We start from the raw sequence: 10,335 nt of genomic DNA, 5'->3' as shown, positions 1-10,335 counted from the left end.
TTCAGATCCCTCAAGATGCTTAAAACACCATCAATAGTGATCCTTGTGCATCCAGGCACGCCAAGCTGCCAACCACAAGAAAAAAAATATTAGCTTCATATAAGATCCCACAAATCAATTCTACCACCAAGCACTTCTATAAAGAGCTTACAGATTTACATAATGTAAAATGAAGAAGAAGCAGACCTTAACAACTTGTGGGTTGTGCTCCAACACCCGCTTAAGACAATCATCTGTAATTCTCGGGCAATCTACGAGCCTCAAACACTGCATAGTGCCCTGAGCCCTCTCGGTTAAATGGAGCAGAGCCTCATCAGTGATCTTCTCATTCAACGGTTGACAAATGTGGATATGTTTCCACAGCAGCGAGTCATCACGGACACTCGTCTGCAGAGACTTGCAAACCATACTGACCGAAAGAAGATCCTTTATTCCTAAGTGATAGAGACAAAAACCAAACGCTGGATGAACATTTGAGTTCTCTCCTCCATCGGCGCAGCGATCACTGCTTCCTACAACTTCACCACCATTCCTCGCAACCTCGAGGCTCAATACCTCATCCACACTGCTAGAGGATATGAAGGCACCATGACAAGACCCATCACCATCAAATGCCCCACCAAACCCGTTCAATGACCCTGACCCATTACTGTACACATTACTCTCTGGGAACTCTTGAAACCTCATTGCATTGTTCCAAATGAAACTCAATCCAGCAAACAGCTGACGGTTTCCATCACCAATCCCAATCTCATCTCTTCCATATTGGTTATAATCAACCTCCAAATCCTCAAGCCATCCAGTAATGGCCGTGAAAGTATTGTTGATATCCATGCCAAAAGGATCAGATGGCAAAACATCAAGTATGTCAACAGAAGACGAATCTCCGTTACTCCTTCCATAGTCAAAGCAATCGCCTTTTTCTATACTTGAACACCAAGGCTGGGAAAAAATATCACCGCTCCTCTCAGAAATCCCCTCAATAAGATACCCATTGGCTATCTTCATTGGTGAAACCTTGTTTTCCTCAGATAGATGGGAAGAAAAGTGTCTATGTGAAAAGTTTAACGCCATTTCTATTAGTCTATTATATACACTATATAAAAACCTAAAATCCCTTTGTACAGAATCCCTAAAAAAGTTAAAAACCCCTAAGGTGAAAGATCAGATCCGAAAAAGCTATGTATGTTCTTCTTTTTTTTTTTGGTTATTGATAAAGAGAAATTTAGAAACAAACGAAGAAGACGGATCTATAGAGAAAAGGAAACTCTTGATTTCAGATGGCAACAAAAAAATACTTAGACACCGAAATTTTCAGAGCTTCCTTGGTTTAGAAAGTAAGGAACCCTAGAAACCTAGAGAGAAAAGAAACTGAAGCGCTAGATGAGACGTATTAACAACTAATTGGTGACAAAAGAATGAATGAATAAATGGAATTTGCTTCTTTTTTTTGTCTTTTGTTTTTTCTGTTTAGCTCTTCCTCGATCAAAACTAGGGTTCTTAGAGAATTCGAAACCTAAATCCTAAACATTAAAATAATTGATCCGTGGGATCGAATTGGATAAACCAATAGAGAACTTGGAATCAAAGCAAGCCTTCCTCACCCACGTAGAATCGCGATCAACGGAAGACCAAACCGAACCCTTGCCGCGAAAATAAACAAGATCTCCTTTTTTTTCTGGGGAAATCTAGATTCTGAAGAGTTCGAATTAGTATGAAACAACGCAGCAAGTTTCTTCCTTTTGGTGAAGCAATTTCGATTCAAGAAGATCGAAAGAAAGAAAGAGAATGAGAGAACGGGTTGGTGAAATTCGTCGACCGAGTCAAGAGAGAAAATAATGGAAAGGACGAGAAAATTGTGCGAGAAAAAACTCCTTTTATTTTTATTCTTGGGGTCGAGATTTTACGAGGGAGAAAGACAAAAAAAAAAAAAAAAACTGGAAGACGAAAAAAAAAAAGAGGAAAGAGATAAGATTAGGGTAACGGTGAAATCGTCAAAGTCTCTGAGGAGAGGGACACGTGTTGTTTGTAGAATTCTCTGTCATTCTGCTTGCTATTTGATCTGTCGACAAATTGGGATATCTGATTCTTTTCTTGATTTGATAATTTTAATTAAATAATTTTATAATTAAATTCTATAAACATGTTTGATAACGAATTAATGAGGCAACAAACATCATTCAATTATTTTTTTGTAATAAGTACAATTTAATTTAATTTTATAAACACGGAAGACTTTTATTCTATTTATGGTGATAAAATGTCATGGACACATGTTTTTCTTATATGTAATGTACGGTATATCTCATAAAACATCATTATTAAAATAAAGATATGATAATCTCGTTGTAAATCAATGGTTTGCTACTTGCTATTTATGTTTATTAAATACATAGTACCATGAGTTTGAGACATATTTGTTTGCTAGATTTATTCATAGAAAGTGGAATGAATAATGCTTTGCGTTAAAGCCATACATACTCACAAATAATTCAATAAGAGAATATAAATAGATAGAGCAATAGAAATAAAAAAATATTACATATGTAGATATCTATCCATCTTCAATATCAACAAATAAACCAACGAATAGACGAGAAAATGTGGCATTAAGCAAAAGCAAAAATCAGATAAAAGGAGATGTGTTCTTGATTAAATAAAAATGGTAAGCAGCTATTTATAAAATCATGTTTAATACGAAGAAAAAAAAAGGAATGTCTTCCAAAAATATATATGTGTTTGTTTTACCAACACGTAAAGTTTGATATGGACCTGTTTCTATGCTTCGGAGAAGAAGATAAACTTCGAACATTATATCAATCTGAACTTCCAAGATTCTTCTCTTCTGCGTGACAAACTCGGGAATGAATAAAATATAATATATAATAATTGACCGACGACACAACATAACGATTAGGTTATGGAAGATATTTGTTTGATCAATAGTATATATGGAAATACTATAAGTTAAAAAAAAATACTATAAGTTAGACAGAACCAATATTTAAACAAATAAAAAAGGAGTCATTTCGCCAAATAAAAAATATTTGAACAGCCAATCCGATATCGATATTGAGATATAATATTGGTTTTTTTTTGTTTGTTAAAGGAAGTTCAGTTGTTCACAACTTAAGAATAGTCTATCTATCTTTTTTTTTTTTCAAATAATACTCTATCAATCTTTTTTTTTTGGTTCAAAGAATAGTCTATCTATCTAACTTCTAAAATACATACATGTGTATTGTTGATGTGGGTTATTCCTGTTTCTCAAAAAGTCTTGGAATTTGGGCTTATATCAGACCCATCCATAGAGTCTTTAGTTAAATCTGTCTCTCATGCTAGCGAGCAACAATTTATCCTAAAAAATGCTAGCGAGCAACGATAACACTACGTGATATTCTGCTGAAAAGGAATTACAAAGAGGACGAGAAAGAGTCTTTTTCAACTCTTCCAAGAATTCTAATTAATATGCGAACTTAATTACAAAACTCATAAAACCATATGTGTATTAGCTGCTTATTCAACTTTTAATTCATTATTACATGAAGTGATGAAGGCATAGTTCTAAAAGTTATTTTTTTCACCCGAGAACAAAATTAGAAAACTTAATTAAAAGGTGCATATTATATACCTTGTAACTACATAAATTTATAAAGAAGTCTGTGTGCACGTGCATCCTTAGTGAACACTGTACATCCGCCATTGGAGTGAATAATTAACCATGGTTTCGTATGATGCTTTATTGCACGTTTGGTTGTGTTAGTTTATCCCGACTTTTGTTTTTGTTAGTTTTTTGTTTACTGAAATCTGGTTCCTACCTTCTCTCGTACTTAGCAGGATGATGTGCAGTTTAAAACAAGAACCAAAGTTTTGGCATGACTATTATAGAGATTACGAAAACGAGATATGTTTTCTATGTATTCATTTCTCAACCGAAAAAGATAATCCGCCTCTAGTTGAACAGATCAAATGTAACGTAGATGCTGCAAAGCTATGTTACAAGATATTTGAACAAAACAATTTTGCTAATCAAAGCAAATTTTGAGAGGATCTTGTTAAACGTTACCGTTCTTCCTTTCGAAAAGCATCGTTACAAATGCTAAACGACGTCGGAATGTTCGTGTCCCAATCTTGAATTGTTGGGTTCAAGTGCCCGCTTTAAAATTCGTAACCATAAATAAATGAACACAAAAGTAAGACTTGGCAGCCCAGAAGCATCTATCTACACCAAAAAAAAAAAAATTATTACTATTAAAAGAAAGGAAGCAAATAAATCAGTTAAAAAAAATTAACAAGGAATAAAAGTTTGATCCATCAAACGAACACCGTTGGATCATCCCTCGGAAGAAAGAATTATATAACTGGATCACGAGAGGAATACAATTTAATTTATAAAAAGAAAAAGAAAAAGAAAAAGAGCAACAAAATTTAAAAAAGTAGAAAATTCATCATCGCTCTGAGAGAAAAAAAGAAAAAAAAAAGAGGCAGAAAAAAAATTCATACTTCCAAGGGAAAGGGGAAAGAAAAAAAAAAAATCTCCAAGTCAACAAAGAACAACGAGACGAAAGAGGTCCGAAGAACTTTGAATGTTGTTATCATCATCATCATCAACATCGTTGTAATCTCTTTTTCTTTTTCTCATTTGGGTATTCCTCCTGTTGACCTCAATTTGTGTCATTGGCGATTATTGCTTTTTTTTTTCCTAAAAAAAATTCCGATTATCGAATCCCTTTTCTGGTTTTGAGGTTTTCTAAATCCGTATTTTCTGAAATCCATTGCTCTGTGTGTTTGTGAGGGGAAATGTGCAGCTTTCCTGTTGTTTTCGTTCTCTGATTCTCTTTATCACGTTTCGTTTGGGATTGTCACAGAGTTGAAATCGCCGAAAGTTCGCATTTTTTTTTGGGTAGATTGTACAAAAGGGCGTGATTAGAGAAGAAGAAGAAGAAAAAGGGGAAATTTTTGGCTATTTTAATCCGGGAAAGTTAGTGACTTCTCTCGATTTCCAGGTTCGTGATTCGATTCTGTTTATAAGTTATATGCTCCTGATCTAGGATTTGAGGTTTTTCATGATTTTACTTTTCTCAGATGATGAAGAGACCAAGTCTCAGATTGAAACCGATGGATTTGTTCTTCTAGGTGGTCTTGTTTGGGGAATGATTAGAGAATCTGAATTCTTCTGGTGTTGAGGATAATAACTATGTGGAAACAGATTCTAAGTAAGCTTCCCAAAAAGTCTTCAAAGAACGAACATCGTGGACGTGAACACGGTGGCCATTCTTCTTCATCTCATGCTTCCGGTGCGTCTACTTCGAAAAGCAGTGATAATGCCGCCGGAAAATCAGGGAATTCGCAGACTAAGAACGTTCCCGCAGGCGGGAAATCCACCGCTTCTGACTCTGGTTTCAAAGATGGGAATCTAAAGATAAGTGTGAACAACAACAACAACAACAACAACAACAATGGAGTTTTCACTCCTTATGAAGCATTGCCGAGTTTTAAAGATGTTCCAAACACGGAAAAACAAAACTTGTTCGTAAAAAAGCTGAACTTGTGCCGTGTTGTGTTTGATTTCACGGATCCTACGAAGAACGTCAAGGAAAAAGAGATTAAGAGGCAGACATTGCTGGAGCTTGTGGACTATGTTAATTCAGCCAATGGGAAGTTCAGCGAAACCGGTATTCAAGAAGTGGTTCGGATGGTCTCTGCTAATATCTTCAGAACGCTAAATCCTCAACCACGTGAGAATAAAGTTATTGATGCCTTAGACCTTGAGGAGGAAGAGCCTTCCATGGATCTTGCGTGGCCTCACTTGCAGCTTGTCTATGAGCTTTTCTTGAGGTTTGTTGCTTCGCCTGAGACTGACACCAAGTTGGCTAAGAGATACATAGACCAAACTTTTGTCCTGCGGTTACTGGATTTATTTGATTCCGAGGATCCTAGAGAGAGAGATTGTCTGAAAACTATTCTCCATCGTATCTATGGTAAATTTATGGTTCACCGTCCTTTCATCAGGAAATCCATAAACAATATCTTCTATCGGTTTGTTTTCGAGACAGAGAAACACAACGGGATTGCTGAGTTTCTAGAAATCTTGGGGAGTATCATCAATGGATTTGCTCTTCCCTTGAAAGAAGAGCACAAAGTGTTTCTCGTTCGAGTTTTGATACCTCTCCACAAACCGAAATGCTTGCAAATGTATCATCAACAATTGTCTTATTGTATTACGCAGTTTGTGGAGAAGGATTGCAAACTTGCAGATACGGTTATAAGAGGGTTGTTGAAATACTGGCCCGTGACAAATAGTTCCAAAGAAGTCATGTTTCTGAATGAGTTGGAGGAAGTACTCGAAGCAACTCAGCCACCAGAATTCCAACGGTGCATGGTGCCACTGTTTCGCCAAATAGCTCGATGTTTGAACAGTCTGCATTTTCAGGTACCTGTAATTCTTCATTTCTGTCTCAAATTCTAGCACCTCACATTTTTGTTGCACACGTAATATCCCATTGCTTTGACATTTCCTGAAAAAATGCTGTTGCTGTTAGTGTTGGTTGCGCCTCTCATTTAATTCGATAGGCCATATTGTTTGACATACTTAAACTATATCAGCTTTTCGCCTGTGTATTTCCATAAATTACAAATGGAAGAGTTGGATTTGCCGTAATGAAAGTATTAATGTTTAGGAGTGTTGTATTCAGCCATGGACGATACTTGAGACAGTTTCTTAGATAAGTCGATATATAAAGGCTATCGTCGAATAGTAAGTTAGAAAAATGGAAAAAGGTATTTTGCAGTTGAAAGTTATATCGCTTTTGGCTGCATATTGATCTTCGATAGGAAAAAGGTTGTTCATTTCATATAGGTCTAGTGAGTTGTGACTAAAGCTTCAATCTTTGTTTTCAGTATATTACATGCATCTGTCTGGTTTTGTTGCAGGTTGCAGAGAGAGCTTTATTCTTATGGAACAACAATCACATCGAGAATCTGATAATGCAGAGCCGTAAAGTCATTCTTCCAATTATATTCCCTGCGTTGGAGAGAAACGCACAGAACCATTGGAACCAAGCTGTTCATAGTTTGACACTAAACGTTCGAAAGATATTTCATGACCTTGACCCTGAGTTGTTCAAAGAATGCCTTGCAAAGTTCAAGGAAGATGAATCAAAGCAAGCTGAAACCAAAGCTAAACGTGAAGCCACTTGGAAACGTTTGGAAGAACTCGGGGTGCGAAAGGCTTCATGAGGTTAGAGCCGTAGAGAAGAGAGAGAGAGAGAGCTTTCGTGTCATCGATTGGAATTGGGATACTTCTGATGTCAATTCGGGAGAGCATTGGAGATAAAATTTCAAATTGGTCTCTTCCTTGAAGGAAAGGAAACTCAAGATGTAAGATTGTTCCCGTTTTGATTTCCATTATTAATTTTTTTCTTGTTTCCTCTAAAATCTTCCTGTTCATTGAAGCTTGTTGATGGTTTTTTTTTTTTGCTACACTGTCCGATCTCTTGTTCCTCTGTCTACACTTGTCTGATTCATTCATCTTGATACCTGCAAAATTGCAGCTTTAGGGGGTTTGCCACGCTTAAGAATCAGTCTGTTGGTTGTATTAAATACCTTCCCTTTTGGATTTTTTTTTTCAGTTGTATAATAATTTGTTCAAAATCAAGGAAAAAAAATCGTGACTTTGTTGAGAAAAAAGGAGCATTTTGTTATTTTGTTTTCAACAGAAACTCCAGAGAGAATCGTATACCAAAATCTTTGGTTTCAGTTTTGGGGGGAGTTTGTGGATTTGTTTACGAACTCCACAAATCTTGGAACTCTCAAAAGATAAAACACCTAATGCATAATCGAGATTGGTTCAGTGATCTGATTTAAATCTTATAGTTGATTGGTTTTTGAGTTTCGGGTTATGACTTAAAACGTTGTCGACATGCTGTTCCCTGTTCAGACAGTGAAAATTTTCTCTGGTCATTCGGTCTTCTCTCAGTCACCATCCTCTCTTTTCTCTCCCTTAATATCTATCCATTTCTTTTTCTCTCTCCAGATGCCAACGAAGCAATAGCTATGAAAAGCTAAACCCCTTTGTTCGTCGTCTTCCTCTGCTTCCTCTTCTTCTTCTTCTTCTTCTTCTTGGTACTTCGATTGTCTAGATTACTTGGGGTCAAACCCAAGTTCGTCTGCTTCTTTTTATGATTCATGAATCCAGATCTTGCTTTCTGCGTCCAGAAACGATTCACGCGCTTGATTTCTGAATAAAAAGCTACTACCTTTTTGTTCTGGGTTACAGTTTTTTTTTGGTCTGCTTTCTTCTTTTGCTTTGTCTGGATGATTAATCAAATCGAGATCTAGTCAATAAGAGATGTTCACAAGAGCTGTTCTTATGCGTGGTGAGATGATCTTAGGAGTAGTACGGTATACTTCTTCAATCGGATTTTTGGGTTTCTGAGATCTGCTTTTGCTTTAAAGTGTGATGGAAGCTTAAAGTCTCTTTCTTCTCCCGTGTCTAATCTGATCCGAGTCTAGTTGAAGTTTGACTCGTAGATCGGTAGCTTGAGAAGATGTTTAAGCAGATACTTGGGAAGCTTCCTAAGAAACCTTCTGCTAAGTTTTGGGATAATGGTGAGTCCCAAACTCCAGATAACAATCACGGTGATGAAGTTTCAAGCCAGAGATCATCAAATGGAGATTCTCCGGATTGCGTTTCATTAGAGGTGTTGCCAAGGTTGAGAGATGTTTCGATCTCGGAGAAGCAAGAACTGTTTCTCAAGAAGCTTCGATTGTGCTGTGTAGTGTTTGATTTCGTCACCGAGCCTCAACAAAACCTCAAGGAGAAAGAGATCAAAAGGCAAACACTTCTTGAAGTTGTGGATTATGTCATCTCTTCAGGGACTGGAAAGTTCCCTGAATCAGTTATTCAAGAAGCTACAAAGATGATCTCTGCTAATCTCTTTAGTAATCCTCATCAACAATGGAAGAACAAAACTCCAGAAGCATTGGATTTGGAAGAAGAAGAAGGATCTTTGAACCCTTCTTGGCCTCACTTGCAGATTGTTTATGAGTTCCTTCTAAGAATCGTTGCATCTCCCAACACAGACGCCAAGATATCCAAGAAATACATCGATCACACATTCGTTCTCAAGCTATTGGATTTGTTCGATTCTGAAGATCCGAGGGAGAGAGAGTATCTCAAAACAATACTTCACAGGATCTACGGGAGGTTTATGGTTCACCGTCCGTTCATCAGGAAAACTATGAACAACATCTTGTATGATTTTATATTTGAGACCGGGAAACACTCGGGAATCGCAGAGTTTCTTGAAGTTTTGGGATCCATCATCAATGGATTTGCTTTACCTCTCAAGGAAGAACACAAGCTCTTCCTTACTCGGGTCTTAGTTCCTCTACACAAACTGAAATGCTTGCCGAATTATCATCAGCAGCTTTCCTACTGCGTTATACAGTTTGTTGAGAAAGATTGTAAGCTCGCTGATACTGTCATTAAAGGGTTATTGAAGTACTGGCCGGTTACTAATAGCTCCAAAGAAATCATGTTCTTGAATGAATTGGAGGAGATATTAGAAGCAACGCAATTAACAGAGTTTGAGCGATGTATGATTCCGCTTTCTCGCCAAATTGCTCAGTGCTTGAGCAGTTCTCACTTTCAGGTAAAAGTTAGTTAAGAGATTATTAGTTTCACCAACCGTTTGTTAAGAGTCTTGAATTGTTCATGAATGAGACTGCTTGTGTGTGTTTAGGTAGCGGAACGGGCTTTATACTTATGGAACAATGATCATGTAAGTAATTTGGTGAGACAGAACAGCAGAATCATTCTACCGATAGTGTTTCCCGCTTTGGAGAAAAACGGTAGTAGCCATTGGAATCAGGCTGTGAAGAACTTGACCGACAATGTTCTTAAGGTTTTGTCTGATACAAATCCAGAATTGTTCGAAGAATGTTTGCGCAAGTTTCAAGAAGATCAGCAAAATGCAGAGGATACCAAGAAGAAGAATGGAGAAACCTGGAGACAGCTAGAGGAGATTGTTGCTTCAAAAGGACACACATCAATGGCGAAGTAAGAGTTTCTTTTTTTGCACTTTACGCAATCCCAAAAAAAAAATCGGTTTATGTCTTTTGTTTTTCCTGGTCTTTACGCCTGAAAGGTAATATACAATTTAGTTCCTTTGCTTGCTTCAAGTCTCTGGTTTCGTTAAACAGTGTGAGAGATTTTAGCCAGATGTTTGTCCTCTTTCACTTTTTGATTTGTCTGTATACTTTGTTCATGTAAACATCCTTTTAAGAAAAGACGAATTTTCTACTGTCTGAAGTCGCTTAGTCTAATATTAA

At 36.9% G+C, this 10,335-nt stretch overlaps 3 protein-coding genes across 6 annotated transcripts in view; 2 read left to right on the top strand and 1 right to left on the bottom strand.

The window, feature by feature from the left end:
• The window catches only part of LOC18012818 (F-box protein SKIP14), a 2,478-nt gene extending 628 nt beyond the window's left edge, over nt 1–1,850 (bottom strand). The window contains 3 exon segments of the mRNA XM_006395541.2: nt 1–2; nt 5–65; nt 187–1,850. The exon segment at nt 1–2 is cut by the window's left edge and continues 628 nt beyond it. Of these exon segments, the coding sequence (XP_006395603.2) occupies nt 1–2; nt 5–65; nt 187–1,074 (951 nt within the window). The 5' untranslated portion in view covers nt 1,075–1,850.
• A 2,651-nt stretch (nt 1,851–4,501) lies between these two features.
• Nucleotides 4,502–7,530, top strand: LOC18013449 (serine/threonine protein phosphatase 2A 59 kDa regulatory subunit B' eta isoform). Of its 4 annotated transcripts, none has more exons than XM_006395540.2 (4): nt 4,502–4,618; nt 4,869–5,006; nt 5,086–6,433; nt 6,934–7,530. In XM_006395540.2, the coding sequence occupies exons 3-4, from the start codon at nt 5,198–5,200 to the stop codon at nt 7,237–7,239; spliced, it is 1,542 nt and encodes a 513-aa protein (XP_006395602.1). In that variant the 5' UTR covers nt 4,502–4,618; nt 4,869–5,006; nt 5,086–5,197; the 3' UTR covers nt 7,240–7,530. The 4 variants fall into 4 exon arrangements, with proteins under 4 accessions (XP_006395602.1, XP_024007153.1, XP_024007152.1 ...); XM_024151385.1 differs by having other exon boundaries at nt 4,517–4,570; XM_024151384.1 differs by having other exon boundaries at nt 4,522–4,646.
• A 512-nt stretch (nt 7,531–8,042) lies between these two features.
• LOC18013448 (serine/threonine protein phosphatase 2A 55 kDa regulatory subunit B' delta isoform) lies at nt 8,043–10,308 on the top strand. Its single transcript, XM_006395539.2, has 2 exons — nt 8,043–9,656; nt 9,747–10,308. Exons 1-2 carry the CDS (start codon nt 8,550–8,552, stop codon nt 10,065–10,067), a joined length of 1,428 nt encoding a protein of 475 aa, XP_006395601.1. The 5' UTR covers nt 8,043–8,549; the 3' UTR covers nt 10,068–10,308.
• The last annotated feature ends 27 nt before the right edge of the window (nt 10,309–10,335 follow it).

Source organism: Eutrema salsugineum, unplaced genomic scaffold (assembly GCF_000478725.1).
Source record: "Eutrema salsugineum unplaced genomic scaffold, Eutsalg1_0 scaffold_6, whole genome shotgun sequence".
NCBI classification, from domain to species: domain Eukaryota; kingdom Viridiplantae; phylum Streptophyta; class Magnoliopsida; order Brassicales; family Brassicaceae; genus Eutrema; species Eutrema salsugineum.
Note: the sequence above shows the minus strand (reverse complement) of the source record. Positions and strands in the feature narration are given on the sequence as shown.